The 23,236-nt window shown below is 37.6% G+C and overlaps 1 protein-coding gene across 1 annotated transcript in view; it reads left to right on the forward strand.

Annotated features, from left to right (window-relative positions):
• The window catches only part of LOC150078550 (fibroblast growth factor 18-like), a 465,725-nt gene that overhangs the window by 20,202 nt on the left and 422,287 nt on the right, over positions 1-23,236 (forward strand). The window contains exon 2 of the mRNA XM_090385216.1: positions 13,920-13,965. Coding sequence (XP_090241342.1) covers positions 13,920-13,965 — 46 coding nt within the window. The remainder of the gene's footprint in view (positions 1-13,919; positions 13,966-23,236) is intronic.

Genomic DNA, 23,236 nt, shown 5'->3' on the forward strand with positions numbered 1-23,236 from the left:
GCGATGTATTACTTTCTAGGTTTCACGATCTATAATGGAGAATTAGATTGTAGGAAACACATTTACTACTTAGTGAATTTTTTTAGAACTTTTAGATTCATCCGTCGTTTATGAATGACAACAATTCAGTAACTTTCACTTATTAGTACTACGCTGCCTAAAATAAAGTTAATATGTTAGGTTTGGAATAAAATTATTACTTAATTGTACCGTGATCATCTGTTGGTGTGATCTGGGTTAGCAGCTTTAGATCGTCTGCACAGCACATCATGTTTTCCTCTTTGATTGTCAGACGAATGATTAAGGCAGCTTAAAGGAGTCCAGGTAACACTTCATTTCCTAGGCATTCCATAGTTGATGAATTTTATTATTCCCTGGTTCTTAACTGTCATTTTGTTGAGACTTATTTTGTAGAGATCTGAGTGAAATCAGCACATCTCCCCCTTAATATTATATCTTTATTGCTCGTTGAGAAGGAGAGGAACACCTATGCTGTCAGAAGTTACCTTCAGGTCAGTGACATACCGTTTTTTTTTTTTTTTTTTTTAAGGTTTGAATGAGTTGTCAGATGAGTCATCATTCCTAATTCCTTAGTGAGTTGTCAGACGATATCTGCTGAATAGGTAGTACTTTGTTTTTTGTTTTTTGTTGAGTCTAAGAAGGAGTACTTTCTCAAGGAGTGCAAAACGGGAGGAAGCATGGTATATAATGATTTGCACTGTTAAGGCGAAGAGTCTTCGAGATGGTATTTATTATACTCGTATATCAGATCCATTGTGGCGGAAAAACTCGTTGAAGAGGGACACTAATTGGTTACGAAGTCTACGTGAGTAGCAGAATGGTTTTCACTCCGTGGCTGAGTTACTCTGTCTCAGGCGTAGATAGCAAGGTTTTCTCCCCAGAAACGGGTTTTTTTCCGTCCAGAAAAACAGGAAAATCGACCAGAGAACACGCAATTTACAGACGCAAATATGGGTATATGTAACAGATTACCTAATATAATACTTTGGGTTTTTTTTTTTTCGATTGATTATGAACAGATTCATAGGCAATGCACTGTAAAATGAAATAAGGTGTTCCATCAGCTCCAATTGTCACAGTGGGCTATATAACGTTTATTGCATCTATGACTTGTCTACACTGACAACCCGTGTCTACGGTTGTATTTGAAAATTTATGTACTTTTTAATCAAAAGCATAACTCCTCCCATTAGCTTGCCATTTTTGTACATATTGTACTACCGTATTCCAATTGTACGTCTGTGTCCTAGAGACTGCATGTTTCTGATGTCCCTATAAAGACTATAAATACATTTCATGACATACCCAGATCCCTTATATTTATTCAAATTCATTACATCCTTTGTGAGCCTAGCATTAATTCCAGAGGTTTCCAAAGTTGGTGTCGCACCGTATCCCAAAGGAGTGTCGCCCAATTTTGGCATAACAGCTTTCTCTCATTCTGATTTTCTTTCACTGAAGGTACTGATGTAATTGATTGATTAAAATGAAGTTATTGATTTATTCATTAAAAGATTGTTTCTTGACATGCTTCATACTCTGCGGCCGGTAAACTATGGATACGTGTTTTTTCTCTCTGAAAGCTAATAACCGAAGAAAATTTGGCCCAATAAACAAATAACAATGTTGTGTTTAGGGCGTAAGGTACAGAGCTAGAAAGAGTTCAAAGCAGGGCAATCAGATTGGTAAGGGGTATTAATATTATTATTAACATCTTTTTATTTCCACATCAGTGTGCACCCGCGGAACGGGCTGGTTCGGCTAGAGGGGTGTACATAACAAATATTCAAATTATATAATAAATGTATAAACACATTGAGTTTAAAAAATATATGAACACACATTGTATTTACAAGTAAGCTGACATGATGTAACATTGAAATTTCAAAACTGAAGGTGATATACCCAATACTTCTACTTTGTACAGTTCTTTCAAGGTGTCTTGTCTGTAGCGCTTCGAAATGCAGAAAGCCGAGGCATCGATTCCGAGGGAGTTATGCGGTCCGACCGTATTTGTCGGAAACACCGATCCTAGGTATTGCAGGTTTTGTAGTGAAGATCGTGGACAAGGTGTTGCACTGCACCGGGTTCGTTGGATAGTCCGATAGTTTGTTGTCACTTCCCAGATGTCGGGTGAATCCATTCGGCCACAAAGGAGTTGAGCCAATGTGTGCAGGTTCCTCTCCTTGATGATGGTTTCCCACGGTTTCCGGCCGAGGTTTGCATAGAGCACGCTCCGAGAGATGGTAAAAGGGTGGCCTATCACCTTGTTTAACCATCTCAGGAGCAAGTACTCTGTCCCAAGGAATCTCTTGAGTTGAGCAGGAGAGGCCCCTGACCAAACCACAGATGCATAGAGCGGTACGGGGATAAAATTTCTTTGGACGTAATCCAAGATGAACTCTCGAAGCCTAAGACCGACCAGCTCCTCTCGGATTGTCCAGAGAGCAGCAAGCCTTTTCTGCCTGGCCATTTTGAGGTGGTCTTTGAAGGTTAGTCTGTCGTCCCACTTCAGTCCCAAATCGGTGTGAGAGTTTACCTTTTCAACGACGGTCCCGTTGATTTTCATTGTAATTTCATTCTTTGTCTTCCTTTTTGTGAGGGTCATCTGAGCTGCTTTAAGGGTTCAACTTTAGTATGAGACATTGTAGATAATTCTGAAGTTCAACCAGGACGTTGTGTTTTGGAGGCGACTGCATATACTTTTGCTGGGTCAACTAATCAAGATGATCCAGCGAAAATGATCTCAATATGCTTGTGACAAGCATCTTGATTGTCATCATATGAAAGGAAGTTTGGGTGCTTCGCAAGGAAGGGCTCCAAATCAGTGGCAAAGAGCCATGAGGAAAGAACTCCCCCTTGTGCGATGCCGACAGAGGTCGTGATGGTGCTCTCCGATGTATTGTTATATTTGATGATAATTTTCCTGTTGTTAAGAAGTTAGTTTAGAATAACAAGTAGGTTTCTTTCGATTCTGAAGTAATTTTTCAAAATTTTCACCAACTCTCTTGTGTAAAGTGTGTCACAAGCTGCTTCTATATCCAGGAATACAATTTCGAGTTGTTTCTTAGTATTTAGGGTTTTTTGGATTGCTCAGCTGGTCATTAAGGGATTAGGCAGTATGGACCTTCTAGGAATAACAGTATGAAGATGCTGTGGTCGTCTGCTGAAACAATGTTTGACTAAGATGGGCTGCATCGATTTTTCAGACTTTCAGCAGCCCGCAGGATATGGAGATTGCTCTGTGGCCTTTTTAGGACATTCGGTTTGTTAGTTTTAGGTACTGGTAGGAAACCAGACTGTAGAATGCGGTTGAATATGTTATGCAAAAGTTCGATCACGTAGGCACTGCAAATTTTGAGAATGAAGAGCGGAAATCCGTCGGGACCAACTGTTGGCGGGGCTGTTAATAATAGATGCCTCTGTGAAACGCTACTTAGAACACAACGGCTGAAACACACGTCTTGGGAAACTTAGAAACACGTCTTGGGAAAGCGGTGCGCTGAAAGAACCCTGAAGGTCTTGATTTAGATTCTGTGCACTTTTTGCTGATTCCCTTCAGGACTTTATCATAATACCCCGAAGGGAATCAGTAAAATGCAGGAGAGAAGTAGAAGAGAGAAGAACCAAGGGAAACAAATGCAAAATTTGGGTAGTGACAGAAGGCTGAGACCTCATGAAGTGTAGTTTCTAGCAGCATGTGGGAATGAATTACTTACCACAGTAGTCGAGGCTGATAGTTTGGTCAAGTTCAAAGCTAAATTATATAGCAGCTTTTTGGCGACGGGTACAGTATGAATGAGATATATATATATATTTTTTCCCTTTACTCCTTTTCCTTTTGGAAAATGCAGAAAAGTTCACTTCCTTGTATCATTTAAAAAATGTCACACTAGGATCACCTGTAATATTTATTCAATTACCCAAATATTCGTGAATTGCGTGTGTTCTCTCGTCTATTTTCCTGCTTTCCTGGACGAAAAACGCGGGATTCCAGGGAAAACCTTTCTATCTACGCCTGAGGGTGACTAACTTAGCCGGGTTCGCATCCCGTCACGCCATCGACGGGATTCCAACCTGGGCCGTTTCCATCCGGTGTGGGGAAGACGGTGAGTGACAATACGACTGTGCTACCACGCCGACCATGTATTATTTAGCCAGTACCGGCACCGACACTGGGGTAGAATTGTTGGTGTTGTTGATGTAACAGACTAAATAGAGTACCAGCAGTTTAAATTGCTGATATGGCTTAAGCCATATTGAGCCCTATGTAATATATCTGCAAATTGTATTCTGTGATTGATTGTGAGGAGCATTTTCATGATGCACATTAGGATCCTCAATACCAACCGAAAAATATTTAGATGCCATTATCCTGTTGGAAGAGCCTCGCCGAAACCAATCCGACCAAGAAGCAATTTGATTGGAAACAAGAGCCTCATCGGAAACAATTCCATTCATATTCTTCCAGCGAACGCGCCATATCAAGGCTAGAATAGAGGAGTGGTTCCAGAAACATGAATACAGCCTACTGCAATGGCTTCATCAGATCCTAGTTCACTTGAGGTCCTGTGGGATGACGTTGACCGAGGTCTTTAGAGTAGAGTTCCGTAACTATCCAATTCACGGAAACTGTGGAAACAATGCAATCAACATTGACCGTCCCTATGACATGCTTTCAACACTTCGTTCAGTCCACGTCACCACGAATCCAGCAATGCACTTCTACGGGGTAAGGGGACCCTATTCGCTATTAGGTTGTATACCTAATAAAATAACCACTCACTGTGTTCCATACAGCAGAGATAATATAGGACTGTTGTGTAAATGATGATGTTGAAAGGTTGGGATGCCCGGATCAGGGCCCACGCTTCCCTCATTGCCAACACTTGAATACCTTGAACACTTGACCTTTTTGCACCCGCAAAAAGGGCTATAAATAAAGATCCGAATACTCTTAGTCATATATTATAGTTTAGTGCGAATTTGAAAGATCGAATACACAATTTCCTGTTTCTTGTAGTGTCCTAACAACCTTTATCTGGAATTGAAGTTTAATGAATTGATCAGTGTGTATTGTGTAGTCGTTATATATATATATATATATATTTTTTTTTTTTTTAAATAAATATATATATTTTTTTTCTCACATATTACGATTACTCACGTAATGTTTCATTAATGTCAATGTCACAAATTTCCAAACTATGTACAAGTATAATTCATCTCCAAGATGACTTTTGACAGAACAATGAGAGACATCTTTTTCTGCATTAAAAATATTATTGAATAAAGATGAAATATCTGAGCAATCTGATTGCAACGAAAAGTCTGATCGAAATCAAATTCCGATCAGACTTATCCAATGGGATAATGCACCATATAAATAAATAAAATAAAATAAAAAGTCACTAGCCTCTTTATTACAATGATGATAAGTAGTTGGACCAAGCACGAATTTGATGAATATTCGTTTCCCTTCATTTCTGAATTTGTTATAAACGTATTTTATCTAGCTTTGGGTTCACGAAAAGCTCTCACATTGTTTGCTTTCAAAATAAACCAGATTGTGACAGTGGATAAAAGGAAGCGAGCATTTTGAAGTGCTTCTTCACGTGTCCTGAACACAAACATGGATTCAGTGGATGGAGAATTGCCACTCCATATAGTCGGAACTTTATAAAGGGTCGCCTGCCGGACCTCTAATGGCCGACGAGCATATGTTGTTCTGAAGTGTCATCCCATCCTTCACATCAGCCGAAAGCTCAGCTAGAAAAGGTGTGCTTCCCTGTCTATTCCCTCCCCACCATATGAGGGTGTCTGCCAACGAGACTAAACAGCTCACAGCGACTAACGACGGGAGTTACAGATTCCATCCTAAACGCATTTCACAATGAAGGCAAGTCGTGCAACACTTTTGGCAAATTCGATTTGAAGTCTAAAGTTACGGAAAGCCTGAAAGGCTCTCCGCAACTTTAGATCATTTTGTTTAAGATCATTCTGTAATTTCAAAATTTATCATTTCAAAAAGAATTAAAGAAAAATTGGGAAAATCTTTACGAAAAAAGAAAAGAATAAAGACAAAACAGATATTTATCATTGAAACTTCCCCATCTAACGTACGGATTTATCTGAATATTTGCGTGAATAACTGACTTATATGGACATAAACAGTTAGCGTGTCAAGTTGATAGGCGGAGTAGAATGTTGTCCAAATAACATGTCTGACACAGTCCTAACATTCGAATCTAAAGGTGCTATAGAACGTCGTCCGATAACGTGTCTGTTATCGTCCTGACGTACGAAACTAAAGGTGCTATAAAACGTATATAAAACCTGTGTTCTCATACCTCTCGTTAGTAGGCAAACAAAACCATAAGCGAACGCCCGGCTAACGAGAGGGGCTGTAAGACGCATAACGAGATGTTATGTTCAATTTCGGGATAGGGAAAGGGGCCGGATCATTGGGTTATCAAAAGCTGGATGACAACACGAAAACTGCAGTTCGTGTGGGTTATGATACCCAACCGTCGATGCTATTGTTGCCAATAGCATCGACGTGGGCATGTTTTATTGTTAAGGGCGGCTCCAAAAACGTCAGAGTTCAAATCCCCCTCGTATCACTGTAATTTTACACTCTCTCTAAAAATAGGCCAGTCATGTAGCTGTGTTGTGTTGTGTTGTGTTGTGTTGTGTTGTTTTGTTTTGTGCTGGCCGCTTGGCTACCCAGAAACAGCAATCTCCTGGAAAGCTGCTCTGAGTACACGTCCGCACCACGGGAAGGTGGGCTGGATCCATTAGGTAGGATGGATAAAGTTATCAGATTATGACATAAAAAAAAAAAAAAGAAAAAAAACTGCCTCTGTAAGCCCATTTCAGATGGGAAAAGAATAAGAAAGAAAAAGAATAAACAAGGGGGGGGGGATTAAATATACAAAAATAAGGTAGAACTTAAAATTCTTAACACTTCCATTACTGAACTCTTATGCATCTTCTACATAAGGTATTTATACTACACATTCTCAAATTCCTTAAATTATTAACTATCCACTCAATTTTTACAACACACTAAACTTATCCAAAGCCATTCCCCTGTCAGCAGAAATTTCCACATTTTAAACACCGTTATCAACAGAAGTTTGTCAAATTTTAACGAGGAATTAAATGACTTTGTGATAACTGAGATTAAAGTGGAGGATAAAATGTTGAAGATGGACATAAAAAAAAAAAAAGGCAAACGGGGGTGGATGGAATCTATCCAATTATATTGAGGGACAAAAACGGAGGTCCTTGAGGCTGTCACAAACATTCTCTCAGGTACACCAAGCTGTGCTTGCTACCTGGAAGTCTAAAATGCTGATGAACTAATATTCAGTGACACTGGAGTCAAGTGGAACTAATTTCGACAAAGTTCGATCGGTCTGTGAGAGCCAAATCCTCTGCTTGTATCTTCAGAATGGCGGGACTGTTAGTAATCCTGGGTATAACCCACATTTGTAAGTACGGCATCTAGCATATATTGAAAGTGACCACCCAGGTGAAAAGCAACGTAAGCAGGGGCTGAGGTGTGGCGCCTACACCACACCAAGCAATACTAGGTGGTACAAGGCTCTCAAACCGGTGCAATACCACCACTTTGCTTACTAGAAGCTTGAAGTGGTGAAATCTATGTTTAGTCTCCAGAGCAAAGCTACGGCAACCTCCCGATCTCTTCCATCGATTGATGTCTTCCATATGATTGGTGTCTTTTCAAGTTATGATCGGTACAGCTCTAAAATGGTGTTCACAGGCCGGTCACTACATAGTCCACCGAACCAAACCTATCGGTAAATCTCTAGGCTTCCGGATCACCTGGTGTATAATCTCCCTGCCAGAGAGTGACCGGAGGGAGTCCGAGTAGAGCAGTGTGTATGTGGGAACAACACATTGCCCAGGCCACGTTATATCAAGCAGCTAGGTATATTCTTACCATGTGTTCGCCATACACAAAAATTTCATTACTCCGTACAGCTTGTCCTCGCTACCCGTCTTACTTCCGAATACACCACGAATTGTCAAAATAATAGAACAGACTTATCCGCGATAAGATAAGATCTAAACCTTCCAAACACGGCTTCATTTCATTTTACATTATACGTGGCCTCCGTTCCAATTTCAATGATGTCCGTTTCCGCTTATATTCTGCCAAACCCCAATTATTTTTTTTTCTCGCAGAATTCCAGTTATTGGTGGATTCAATCTCTGCCCATCTCAATTGTCCGAATTATTCTTGCTTCGCTTTCTTGTTCTTCCGATCTGTTAGCCGCCGCGCCTCTGGTGGAACCCGACGTTACCATACCCAGTCACGGGGAGGCCGATCATTAAGATAAATCTATTTTGACAGATCCTGCCACCAACTTTCCTGAGATTTCAGTGGCTAGGACCTAAGAAATAAAATATGAACGCGGTCTGTTTTGCCAGTAGCTTTAGAAATTTCTATAGATGCTGTTATTCGCTGGAAATGTCAAGCTTTCAGGTCGGGCAAGAATTTTGATGTAAATTAAATTTGGACGTGTGGGGCAGACGCGGTGCGAAGTGAAAGAAGGGTAGGGAGGATGGGGGAGCAAAAGGGAGTAAAGGGCTGATAGAATAGATGGTCCCTTCAAGCAGTGGAGCATGCCCGTGCCCCACCAGAAGGAAAATGGGAGAGGTGGGGGAGGGAGAACAAGTTCCTCTCCCCTGGCCGGGGGAAGGAATTAAAAGGTACCTCGCTAGTGCGGGCTAGAGAGCGCTAAATGCCCTTCTGTACGTCGCAAGATGTTAACTTAATTGTGTGTCATGTCCAATATTTGGGTCCAAAGGATGGGCCCTAGTCCTATTATGGTTTGTCATTTTCTTTAGGGAGGTAAAAAGGTTCTTCATCTTGTAAACAGCAGCTGGGAAAAGTGGGTGAAGGTCCTGTAGTTTCCCTGCTCCTGTAAAAGGACGTGCTCTTCGTTCCTGAGTAGTGAATGGATAGTCCTCCCTACACCGAGTGGAAAAGCCCAGGTTCGAATCCCGTCGATAACGCCAAGAACTTTAATGGGCTTTTTTCACTCCGTGGCTGAATTTGTCGGTCTCAGGCGTAGATAGCAAGGTTTGTCCCAACACAACATCCTTGCTATAACCCATGGATATGGAAACTGGGGGTTTTCGTCCCCCAGTTTCACACGCAATTAACAGACATAAGATGCACAGCACGGAAGATGAATTTCATATTCGGGTGGCCTAAAAATAATAGTTTGGTTTTAGTTTCGTAGTCTTACACTGGTGTTCAAAACTTCTCATAGGAGTGGCCTGGTAATGGGAAAAGCATACTAAAGGAACCTCGTGAGGTACAGAAATGATGAGGGAAACAACACCGACACTAAAACGGAAACAAAACGGTACAGAGAAACTTTATTCAAAAATGGCTAGCACTGGCTGCCATGATACAGTGTCAAGCCAGAGACTTGAAAGTGTGTGGGTCGTGTCTGTGCAGTGTGATATGTTATGCATCACTGCCAAAGATGGAAGAGGTGGTTCTCAGTAGGAGATATGGCCACCCCTAATGCCGATGCAGGCTTTGCACTGCCTGTCCATACTTAGAACAATGTCGTTGATAAGTTCTTGCGGTAACAACGTCCATTCCTCTGTCAGCGCCATCTTCAGCTAGTAAACCTTTTCTGGTGGGTATGGACGGTGACGCTAGGCGTCTCTCCAGAGCGACCCATGTGTGTTCGATGGGATTTAGATCGGTGGGGGGGGGGAACGAGGAAGACTAATCCATACGAACAATATCCTCACTTTCCAAAAGCATATCAACAGCTGCAGTGCGATGGGGTGTGGCGCTATCATCCATAAATACGAACTCGGGGCCAATGACACCTCGAAACAGGCACACATGGGGAAAGATTAGCATTAGTAGAGATATATGATGCAAGAAAGCAAGCTCATGCAGCATCAGCCAAAAAAAAAAAAAAAAAAAAAATCACGCTCCCATTTCACCCCTCCGTTCGTTCCAAGTACCTGTCCAGCTCAGCCTTAAATTTATTTAGGCTATCAACTTCCACAACAAAGGATGGAAGTCTGTTCCACCAACCAACTACCCGCTGGCTAAAGGCAAACTTCCGCATATCTATCCTACATCTGTCTTTCCTCAGTTTGAATTTATGCCCTCTCAAATGATTATTCTGAGCAAGAGGAAGTATTCCATCAGAATTGAGCATGCGCAAGCCTCAGTACAGTAGCGTGCACCGGTTACAGTACCGCCTTCCAGTATCTGGAGTTCTGTACGTCCATCCAAGATAACGCCTCCCCAGACGAGAACACCTCGACCGCCATATCGATCCTTTTTCCTTTTCAGTGATTTTTGTGGGGTGATACCTTGTGCCAACCTCTCCCCAGATCAGTTGACGTCCAGAATCTCTGGTGAGACTGAATCTACTCTCATCAGTAAAGAGTACCTTACCTCATTGCTGTGCTGTCCAGTCCTTGTGTTTGATGCACCACTGTAAACGGTGCATGTGTTAAAGGGACACAGCGTACTGGCCATCGGGCAAACAGTCCATCTTTGTGGAGTCGCCTGACCACAGTAAACCGCGATATTCTGCGTCCTGTGCTTCTGTGCAGCTGGTTTCCAATGGATCCCGCTGTCTGGTATCTGTCTTTCTTGGCCTGTAGGGGTATATAGCGGTCACCATTCGGCGTTGTTTTTCGTGGACGACCACCACTGGTCCTTGGAACAGCTGTAGCTATCGTTCTGAAGGCCGACCACGCACGTGAGACGATTCTATGGGCGCTAGCTAACTCTACAGCCACACTCCTCGCACTTCGACCTTCCTCGAGCTTCCCAATTATTCGACCCCGGATAAAGTCATCCAGACGTTTTCTACTGGCCATTTCGTTGTCTGTAGCACTGTATGAAAGCAATCGAAAGTCTGTAACAATCGTGCTGACTATTCAGTAATTTGCACGTAACTACTGAACTGCTGTTTTTATCTTTTTATGTTAGCCCTCTCATCACGATTCAACTTTTTGCATGTGCACCAACTTTCTACTGAATGGCCACAGCTATGCAAATCGGCACAGGCTGTTTCGTTTCATTTTGTGGTAGAAACCTTTAGAAATAGTGTTGGTCCCTAGGTTTTTACCAGTGTAGATGGAGAAGTTTCTCGAATATCTTGCTGAGGACGGGCAGTAAGGCAATTGGCCGGCAGGATCCAGAGAGTTTTGGTGGTTTGGTTGCATTCTTTAATATTAGTCGTGTGTTTGCTAATTTCCCGTCATTTGGGAATTTGCCAGCAGCGAGATAGTTGTTGAATAGATTGAGGAAGCGCTGGGGATTAGGCTGGGCAGCCTGTTTTATTATTTCAGGCTCTAGGAGATCAGGCCCAGGGTAGTGCCACTTTTTACTCTGGTTGATAGCTGACTGTAATTCTTCTATGATAAAAAGGTTCTTCAGTACTGTTGGAGTGGTATGTGCCATTTTATTTAATCATCTGGTTTATTGCTCCGTTTCCACATTTTCTGTGGTAGAAAAGGTGTGTAGTATACACTGAAGAGCCAAAACATTGACCAGCGTGTCGTTAGGCAAATCGAAGCAACTGCAGGTGAACTACGAAGCGTTCGCGGGTCGAGACACGTTATAAAAAACATCTGATACTGAGCTCTGTTAGTCAGTGTTACTTTTTGTTCTTCAGATGGGAAAGGCAGCGGATTTAAGCGAGTTTGACAAAGGGCAAATTGTAATGGCCAGACGACTGCATCAGAGCATATCCGAACCGGCACGGCTGGTGGGATGCTCACGGTTCAGCCGTGGTTAGTACCTACCGAAAGTGGTCCCAGGAGGGAAACCAACGAACCGCCTCCAAGGTATTGAACTACCACGGCTCATCGATGCTCGAGGTGGCCGAAGGCTCTCCCGGATGGTACGTGGCAACAGAATGGAGTCTGTGGCGCAACTAGCCGGTAATTGGAATGCTGGTGACGGGAGTAATGTGACACAACACACAGTACATCGAACCCTGCTGAAAATAGGAATGCATAACCGTCGGCCGCTCCAAGTGTCCATGCTAACCATGGTTCACCAGCGACAGCGCCTACAATGGGCACGCGAGCATCGAAACTGGACCTGATTGGAAGAAGGTCACCTGGTCCGATGAATCACGTTTCCTGTTGCACCATGTGGACGGTGCAGCAGGAAACAAAGTGAAAGGCCGAAAAAAAAAAAAAAGCAACGAAAATGAAATTAGCACATGCTAATAGAGTAGGAACAAAGTAGTCCCAACGCAGTGTAATTTATTTAGGTAAAAATAAAGATCATGTTAATATCCTACTTCTATTGATATTTTTGGTATTTATTTATTTAAAATAATCCTTTTTTCCTTCCCCATCCTCGAAATTAAATCCTACACTAAATTCTACATATTTATTCTAACTTGATCCTTATTTTTATCTCAATAAATTACACTATGTTGGGACTACCTTGTCCATACTGCCTTAGAATGTGCCAATTTAATTTTCGTTGCTTAGCATTAGCATTAGTAGAGGCATAAGATGCCAGAAAGCAAGCTTATGCACCATCAGCCAAAAAAAAAAAAAAAAAAAAAAAAAAAAAAAAAATGCTTCTATTTTACTCCTCCGTTCGTTCCAAGTACCTGTCCAACTCAGCCTTAAATTTATTAAGGCTATCAACTTCCACAACAAAGGATGGAAGTCTGTTCCACCAACAAACTACCCGCTGGCTAAAGGAAGACTTCCGCACATGTATCGTACATCTGTCTTTCCTCAATTTGAATTTATGCCCTCTCAGGTGATTATTCTGAGCAAGAGGCAGAATCCCATCAGCATTGAGCATGCTCAAACCATTCAAGGTTTTATACACCTCAATCAGATCACCTCGCAGGTGCCTAGTCTCCAGACACTGTAATTTGCAAAACTTAAGCCTTTCTTCGTAAGAGCATCCCTTTGTTCCATTCACTAATCTTGTTGCCTTTCTCTGTACTCGTTCCAGCAGCTCTACATCCTTCTTGAAATGAGGCCTCCAGACCTGTATATAGTACCCAAGGTGTGGCCTGACCATTGGCCTTTCACTTTTCTTCTACTACTCTGGACAAGTATAGAGACGCAGTTCCTGATACATGATTAGGTGTAGTCCCCGGATGAAATACCTGATCATGTATCAATATTTATGTCAGCTCAATCAGATCAAGCATATATACCTTACCTATATTACACCATTTTCTAAATAAGTTCCCCCCCCATATCTGATGATAGCCATACCACTTTCATGTTTTCATTTTATTTGCATTTTATTAGTATTTTTATGTACTAATTTCACTTTACAGTTCTTCCATTTTCTATTGGCTTAGTAATTCAGCCCATAATTTTGCTTAATTCATCATATCCTTTAGGATATTAACATTCTTTCATCTTTCACAAACCTATTCTTCTTTTTCTACTTTCCTCACCCTTCTAGTTACTGGCACTTTGTGTAACTTTCACATCCGTTTATGCATGTGAAATCCGATATATAATGTTATTTATTTTATGTTTCATGTTGATATATAAAGAAGCGAACTATTACTTTATTTTCAAGTTGATGGTTGGTGTTTGTCAAATTGGTGTTGTAGATATCTGGCGTTAATACTATTATAATAGTTATGAATTAATCATTATATGCATGTAATTTTACTTAGGGCATATTCCTAGCATTACATACCAACAGAAAATTGATATTAGCAGAGAATTATAGGAATGATATTTGGTCACACCAATATGCTATTATTACGAAATTTATCTTATCAATGCTCTTTGTGGTTCGAAATCTGTACATTACTATTTCACTTATTATATTAAAAATTCGCTTGAGTTGATAAATGATAATTTTTGTTTTGCAGGTGTCATCAGGTTGCCTTCCTAGTATTACTAAATACCCTGCTCATGGTAGGTAACATTTATCGTTTAATTTAATTCAATAATTATTTTTTTCTACACTCATCTAGGTCATTTAATATACTTTAGGTTCATTAACTTTCCGTTTTTGAGTATCGCTTCATGTCCTTGCTGGTAATTGCTGTGTATATTGTTAACGAAGTTAAACTACGAAACTCTGAATTGGGTTTCGTTGTTATTTGCCTAACTTAGTATATATATGGACAGACGCATCAGTCCGATAATTTAAAATTGAATTGACAGGTGACACTTATCGAATAGCAAAAAAAAAAAAAACTTTATTTTAATGCGCTCAATGAATATTAGTAGAGAATTATATGATCATACTTTTGTAAAAACTTCAAATACAGTATTTTGCTTGTCATTCCTTTACCAGTGCTATCGTTAATATTTATGAATAATAAAAAAATGCTCATAGATCTCTACATAGCTTCCCTCATGATTTGGAGCACGTACTATATTTATAAAGCGCACTCTATTGTCATTTGCTTGGTGTGCGAAAGATTAAGGTGCAGTCGACAATTATAGAATAATATTTGCATTTTTTTTGACTTCTTTACAATACTTTTCTTAATAGCAATGTTTAAGAGATCTATAATTTCAATTTGAATGCTTTTACCCAAATAATATTGATTGAATTTTTACTATTTACTGTAGTCCCTGTAGCTGATAAGCATTTCATGGTACGTTCAGTAGCGAAAATATTGGAGTTGTGTCTGATGACTTTTAATCATTAAGGAGTGTTAATGGAGCTAGTATGTGCTATGTTAATACTTTTGCATAGGAACAATTAGCCATTATACGTGCACAGTGTTTATATGTACTAAACTTGGTACAAGTTTAGTACATATAAACTCATGTAGAACCAAATTTAATAATAAGAATTATTATTAAATTTGGTTCTACATGGGAGCATCAGGTTTGTGGTGACCCTAACCAACCCACTAGTTATCTATACACTAGCCCTGGAATAGATAGCCTAAGATACCATAGATACATATAAATATATATTAATATATAACACATCGAAATTAATGTAAAATTTAAAGAAATTGGAGAAATTAAAGAATTTAAAGAGAAATGAAAGAAATTAAAGAGAATTAACGTTCTTCCTCTTGGTCATATATCTGCTACTTCCTCAGGAGCTTTGATCAGACACAGCCAAACTAGAAGAATGTTTCATACATACAAGTTTCTGTAATCTCTATGCCAGTTTTGCTAGGTTGCTTCTAAAGTGTAATTAAGCTGTATATTTTTAATAGACGTTTTAACTTTAGGTCATAACTTGAGGTGTAAAATGTTTTTTGGAATAAAGTAAGTAAATTATATGTACTTAAAAATTTTAATTAGACAGGATAGTTTACATAAAAGACAGCAAACTGTAATAGGAGATTGAATCTCCTATCACAGTTCCAAAAACACAAATTTACAAATATCTCCATAACCATATTAGCCATACTAGAAGCCATACAAATATCCATACTATTAGCCATACTAGAAGCCATACAAATATCCATACTATTAGCCATACTAGAAGCCATACTAATATCTCCATAGCCATATTAGCCATACTAGAAGCCATACTAATATCGCCATAGCCATATTAGCCATACTAGAAGCCATACTAATATCTCCATAGCCATATTAGCCATACTAATATCTCCATAGCCATATTAGCCATACTAATATCTCCATAGCCATATTAGCCATACTAGAAGCCATACTAATATCTCCATAGCCATATTAGCCATACTAGAAGCCATACTAATATCTCCATAGCCATATTAGCCATACTAGAAGCCATACTAATATCTCCATAGCCATATTAGCCATACTAGAAGAACCTTTTGTTCTTCAATACCAAAATTCAGACCCAACTCCCTCTACCCATATAGATTGAACAATAGATAGGAAGAAACTTTACATACTTCAATAAGAAACAGTGTACATATGCAATATTTCAATTAACAAAAAACATAAATTATAATGGATTGAGGAATTATAAAATTAAACAAGAATACAGTACATATACTGTAAGTACTGTATTCTTGACTAGAACCCATAACATTAACAATTTTGAGTGAATCCTAACAGAATGGGATACAGATCCCATTGACATAAAAAGCATACATAACACCCTGTTTGGACTAAAACATAGTAAGCTAAAATCCTTAAACAAGCCATACCATGAAACATCTATTAAAAATATACATCTTAATCACACTCTAGAAGATATTAAATTCAGAATCGGGTTAGTATACCCTGAAAATATAAACAAAGAATATTGCACAAGTAAATTTCTAAATCGGGTCTACGACCACGTTAATCTCAGAAACATCATGACTAAAAAAACAGTAGCCGATATGGACACAACAGATAAACCCTGTTTCTGCCATGAAGAGAAATACCAAAATTATATAGACCCACATCACAAAACACTCCTTAATGGCGACCTTAAAATTATTGAAGACAAAACCTTACAAGAAGAGGTGATGAACAAAGGAACAAAATTCAGACCCAACTCCAAAATCTGCTTTAAGAACATACACAACTCCATTAATATGGATCTATTGCAATTCTCTTATAAAACAGCATACAGTACAAATATAACACCCCAGTGAAAGCGTATCACATATGAGCAGCCGCTCGGTTGCGCAGTAGGCCGAAACACTTTTAACAAAATTTCTCAGCAGGTGGCTAACCACTCCCCTCCGCTAGAGGGCGCGGTGTCGAAACAATTTGATTCGATTTTAATTGGGACAGTCGCCACTAAGGGGTGCCACCGTCGCATCAGGAAACCTCAAGCCGAGGGTTATGACGTCTTCAATCACGCGCTCCTCATGATTCTTTCCTGACTTGACCTCTCATGACCTTACCATGATTCTTTGCGCAATATATTCTCCCACTCTCTCTCCCATAATCATCTGCGCTCGCCGAACTTCATTTTTTTAAATTTTTTTTTAAAATTTCCTTGCTGGATGGCGTCACGGGGTTTTTCCTTAAAAATAATTTGGTTGGATTTGAAATGAAGTCAACCTTTTTCACAGGCAAGTGACTTAATCACTGGATTACTGAAATATTTGATGACAACGGGGCAAAGTATTTGAACACAGTTTAAATGAGTGGAATTATTTTTTAAGGAATACTGTACTTAAAATTTAAGTTACATTGGTGCAACCCTGAAGTTTCACATACCTATTGAAAAAATTTAATGTTCATTTTTTCCCCTATAATTTAAATATTTAAAGATCATTTGGTCAATGTAACTTGATACCATTTCAATAATCATTATATTATTAATATAATTATTGAAATAGTAATTATTTACCCTAGTTTCACTGTAACACAGTATGTGTATCAAAAATAACAATATCTATTTTATTCATTTGAATTTTCGGTGAGGGATACCGGGCGATAGTAAAAATTTTAGTCGTTTTTTTTTTTTTTTTAAATGGGGATTGTTAAATCATTTTTATTTATAGAACAACAATTTAATTATTTTTTTTATTAAAGGGGTGTTAAATAATTTTTAAATAAATAATTTCTTAGTTTTAAAAGTAAAATAATACGACTGAAACTTTATGGTAAAACATGCATACTTTTTCAGTTATCGTTCTTTTTTTACTCTACTCCAGAAATTGCAAATGTTTGGCCATGTATATAAATAGTGCAGAAAAAAGAAAAAAAGTAAGGGAACCCACCGAAAAATTAAACAAAATGCAGAAGATAGATAATTTTTTCCAACGACAACCGCAAGCCAATCCACGTAATGTACCAGCTGAATTGAGTGAAGATCGCCCTGCTTCATTGGATCTGGCAAGAACAAATGACGATCAAGACCACCAAGTTATGGAAAATGAAGCAGTATGTCAAGAACTTCGGAACAGTATCCAACAGACAGTGCAAATTTTTCAGAAAATATTTCTGATGCAGACAAATGTATGATAATAGCTTCAGGTCCATGCGAACCTAAAGGTCCCTTTCCGATTACTGTACAAAATAATAGGTCGAGGTCATTTTCTGAATTTTATTATAGTAAAACAACAAAAGCTGGTCTTAAAGTACAAGTTAAAGTACAAGGCTATGTTATTCTCAAAAATCAGATTTTGTGTATTGTGAACCATGTTGGTTATTTGGAGATCGCTCTAATGTAGATAAAAAAAAAATCTTGGATAAACGCCATATCTGACTGGAAAAAATTATCTAATAAAATTAAAACACAAGAAGCTTCCTCTGTTCACATTTCTTCTCGTGTAACATACGATCTTTGGCACACAAATAAAAAAATTGATGCTGATTTAGTAACCAGTATCACTAAAGAAAAAAAATTCTGGAGACAAGTTTTTAAACGCATTATTCACGTTACATTAGTATTAAGCAGGTGCAGCATGGCATTCAGAGGTCACTGAGAAAATCTGAATGATAAAAATATAAAAAGTGGAATTTCTTTGTCTATAATTGAGCTTCTATCAAACTGTGATCCCATATTAAAGGAATTAATTTCGAAACGTAACGAATTACTTGTCAACATATTTCAGTCCAACTATTGAAAACGAAATTATTTGTCTTTTATCTGAGAAAGTCAAAAATGTTATTATTGATGAAATGAAGTCTGCGCCGTTTTTCTCCGTAATCATGGACGCTACCCAGGATATCACAAAAACTGATCAGATGAGTGAAACATTTCGTAATGTTACTGTGAAAACAGAAAATGATATACCATCAGAAATCACTATAAATGAGCGATTTTTGGGATTTGATAGTATAAAAGATCAGTCAGCTAGCAAATTTGAAAGTGAGATTATTTACTGTATAGAATCCAAATTTACAGAACTGCCGAGGTCAAGGATATGATGGTGCCGCAACAATGAGTGGGTCATATAGCGGTGTGCAACCAAGAATATTACAAAAATTTCCAAATGCCTACTATGTTCATTGCGCGGCGCATAACTTAAACTTAGTAATTAATGATGCTGTGAAAAAAGTAGCTGACGTGTCTTTATTTTATGACATAACTGAAAATATTTACTCATTTTTTGCGGATAGTATTGTACGATGGAATCTGTTGAATCAGAAACAGAATGTAGATGCAAATGATAGCGCTGTATCAGCAATTACTCTAAAGAAATTGTGTCCAACGCGTTGGTCATCAAGATTTGATCGTTTACTACCATTGCGCTATACATTTACAGATGTCCTAAAAACGTTAACAAAAATAATATTAGTGTCTAAAAAAAACAATTGGCTTGCAAAAAAAAAAAAAGAAAAAAATGGAAACGTTAGAATTTGTTTTCCTTTTTGGTATTAAATTCCGAAATATTGGAATCAATTAATTTAACTTCAAAGTTACAGCAACAAAAAAATCTAGATCTCGGTCAGGCAATTTGTCATTTAGAGGCTTCTTTAAATTCTGTGGTTTTTCTAAGAGATAATTATGAAGGAAGTAAAAGTTTTGCGTTTTCTTTAGCAAGATCTTGGGGAATAAAATTAAATTTTAGTAACAAACGCATTGGAAAGTTAAAAATAATGTTTGAAGATTTCAGGGCCGTGCGGTAGATTTTCTTAGTATGATGCAAGTTTTCGTAATGTCGCCCCTTAAATGTTTTATCTTTAAAATAACCTTCGATTGTGATTTAAAAAAAAAAAACTGCACAAAATGTATGAATACTATTTTTATTTTGAAAATATAAACTACTTTAAAATAATGATATCAACTACAACAATCTACTACAGTTTTACCCTTTTAACTTTAGCAAATTAGTTAATTAGGGATGTGTAGTCTAGAGTGACAGCCAATGTTGATTCAATAGAAATTAATGACAGATTTCTAAGTTTTGTTTGGCTTATTGAACTTCTTACGTAGTGTTTTATTAATTTTAATTGGAAAAACTTCTTTCCCCACTAGCTACAGAGACAGGGAGTGTTAATAAAATTCTCAGAGCTACAACAGTATTTCGATACAAAGTAATTAAGTTATTTCGGCACAAATAATTTAAAACATCCAAAGGTTTCATAGAATATGGTAGCATTCGGGATACATCACGTAATTCTTCTTGAAGATCATTTGCATTTATATCTGATTCAATTTTGGCCGAAAGTATTGACTGGAGACTGGTGCAATAATTTTCTAGCGTTTTGTCATCTATATCCTTGAGTTTTAAAATGTCATATAAAAACTGAAAAATTTTGTTATGGGTTTCCAGAAGCGTGAATCGTTCATTCAGAGAATTAAGGGTAATGTACAGAATATAATTGAAAAAGTTTATTTTAAATTTATTCTCCTCTGTTAAGGGTTCATCAACAGCTTCTTCATAGTCAAATTGACGTTTTTTCCTTCTGGCTCTAACTTCACTTTCAGCAGGAAATTCTGTACTGCATTCAAGATTCTCTGCAATCTCATTAGCAGCAATTTTCATCTGATCATATCCAGATTGTCTATAACTTTTCACTTTTTGTATGGTTTCTGAAAACATCCTTACCCAATCTGACAAATTTATAGTTACAGATTGCAATAGCTTCGAGACTGAATTTATTTCAAATAAAATATCATGCCAAAGAATTACACCGCATGTAAACTTGTAATTTTTAATAATTTTTGCTAACCCTCTTGCTTTAACTTTAGATTCTGCATCTCTGTTGACGTCTTCCATTATTTGCAATAATGCATCATAGATTTCTCAAAGTTGAAATCGTAAAGGTTTTAACGCATCTGCTCTGCTTGACCACCTAGTAGCACTCAATGGTTTTAGAGTTAATTGTGAAACGTATTTTTTTAGCACTTCCCAACACTTTGTAGAACCAGAAAAAAAAAGTGTCAAGTTCTTTTACAATACAAAAAAAGTTGTTGTTTCTGTAGAAGAAGACGCTGCATCATTCACAACTAGGGTTAAAGAATGACATGTGCAGGGCACATAAAAAGCCCTTGGATATTTTTCAAGTACTGTACAGAATTAATATTTTGTACACCCTTTCTTACTCCTTTCATATTAGCTCCGTTGTCATAGCCTTGTCCTCTAAGCCACTTTAACTCTAAACCTAACTTTTCCAAATGTGTCAGAATAAAACCAATAAAGCTTAAAAAAAACCAATAAAGAAACCAATAAATAAAGAAAACCAATAATTTCATATTTATTTTGAATGGAGTTAAAAGCGACAACTCTTATTGTTAATGGGAGCTGTTCAATATGACTTACGTCTGGGGTACAATCGGTGATTATCGAAAAATATTTAGCGATTTTTGTGATTTCGACAATTTTGCTTAAAATTACATTTCCCATCAAATTTATCAATTCATCTTGTATATTATTGCTTAGATAAGTCACAGACCATTTATCAGACTCGCGTTGAACTTTCCTGATATGTTTTTCCATAACTGGATCAAGCTCAGAAAGCAATTCTACCAACTTTGGGAAGTTTCCGTTATTAGGCTGAAACAAATGTTCAGTTGTTCCACGGAAAGCTAAGCATTGTGAGGCCAATAGTCTAATTATTGACATAAATCTTTTTAGAACTCCTCTTCAATGCTGAATTTCCATATCCGTAATTCGTTGATATTCAGCGTCAATAGTTTTTTTTTCTGCTTTAATCGAATGTCCAATTCTTTCCATGCTCTAAAAGCATTTCTGTGATATTTACAGACTTTTCGTGTATTGTGAGGGCTCTTATAAGATTTCCCCAGTCAGAATAGCCTTTTTTTTGGGCCAGTCACTAATAGCAGACGAATTATCAAATAACATACAACAAAAGCAAAAGCGGCATCATTTGTAACAGAGTAAATCAACTAACTTCCCTGAACGACTTCACCATTGCTCAACACTTTCAGATAATGCGAGGGCGAAAATCTAAGTCTTCCTTTATTAATAGGAAACTTGAATTCTTTAATTTGATGTGGACCCCTCTCAACCAGTATTTGACGAGTTTCAGATGACATGCAGAAAGCATTCCATAATGCAGGATCAGAAGGAATTTCGTTTAATATCTGCTGGCTGCCATTGCTACTGCTACCTAGCTCTTGATGAACTTCTGATGGTGTTATTTTTTGGCTCTCTTCAACAACTTCTTCTGGAAGTGATTGGGGCGGCACTGAGTTTTTATTTGCGTTGCGTAAAGTTTTTAATTATTGAATGGTTCAAATTGTATTTTGATTTCGCTGCTTATGCCGCCCCCTTACGGTGCCGCCTGATGGGGCCGCCTCTCTGTATCATAGCACGGCACGGCCCTAGAAGATTTAGCTCAAGACGAACGACTTCAGGATTCTGAAAGACGGTTTAAAGTTGATATATACTATGCAAGAACAGACATTGTGATACATCAATTAAAATCTAGATTTCTGAAAATTGCAAAAACAGGAGTAAAATATATAAACACGAGAAGATTTTAAAAAATTGAAACCATCATAATTCCTCCTCTGCCTTCTGTAGACACTAATAAATATAATCAATACATTCTTGAAAGTATAAATGATGTATTAAAAAATAAATGTCGAATTTATATCAAACCCTATTTTTTATTATTGTAAAACAAAACCCAATATCTAATTACAGATTAAGATCAACAGAAATACATACAAAGTGATCGGTGAAAAAAAAATTACTGTATATCTACGAAATAAATAAAGCTAACTAGGTAGTTAGTTTACAAAATTTCAAAATTTCAACATTAACAAAATTTCAAGCCTTAAATAAATGAATAATATCTATAAATAATAAGATTTGAATTAAAATATGCATGAACATAAAACCTCAGTAACAATAATAAATATATACATGACATGTATTATGTGCAGATATAAATAAAAAAAAACAAAACATAATAAAATATAGAGAAACGTAAATAAACACCGCAGTAAAAAAATACACATACGCACATATAATAGTTTTGGAGTAATTTTAAAACAAATAATTGTAATAAGTAACCAACTGTATATGTTAAATCCTGTCTATATACACAAAAAAAAGTTTTATAACAAATATTTTAAACTGTAATGAAAATTTCGTCTCCTAGCCTTTTTAGTCGACAAAATATTTATAATTTCGTTGAAATCGACAGAATTCGCTACACCGTCTTCTATGCTTAAGACGGACAAATCGCTAAGTCAATCTTGGCCTATTGTGTTCCTTAAATATGTTTTAATTTTGAAAAACTCCTTTCAGCACCAGCCACAGTAAATGGCTAGGTCAAGAATTTAAAACATGCCGTTATAACGTCTGTAACAAATGCAGATAACGACGTGTTTTTAATTAAAACAAGTCTCGAATTGAAT

Source organism: Mastigoproctus giganteus, chromosome 11 (assembly GCF_048544385.1).
Source record: "Mastigoproctus giganteus isolate SK-2022 chromosome 11, ASM4854438v1, whole genome shotgun sequence".
In the NCBI taxonomy this organism is placed as follows: Eukaryota; Metazoa; Arthropoda; class Arachnida; order Uropygi; family Thelyphonidae; genus Mastigoproctus; species Mastigoproctus giganteus.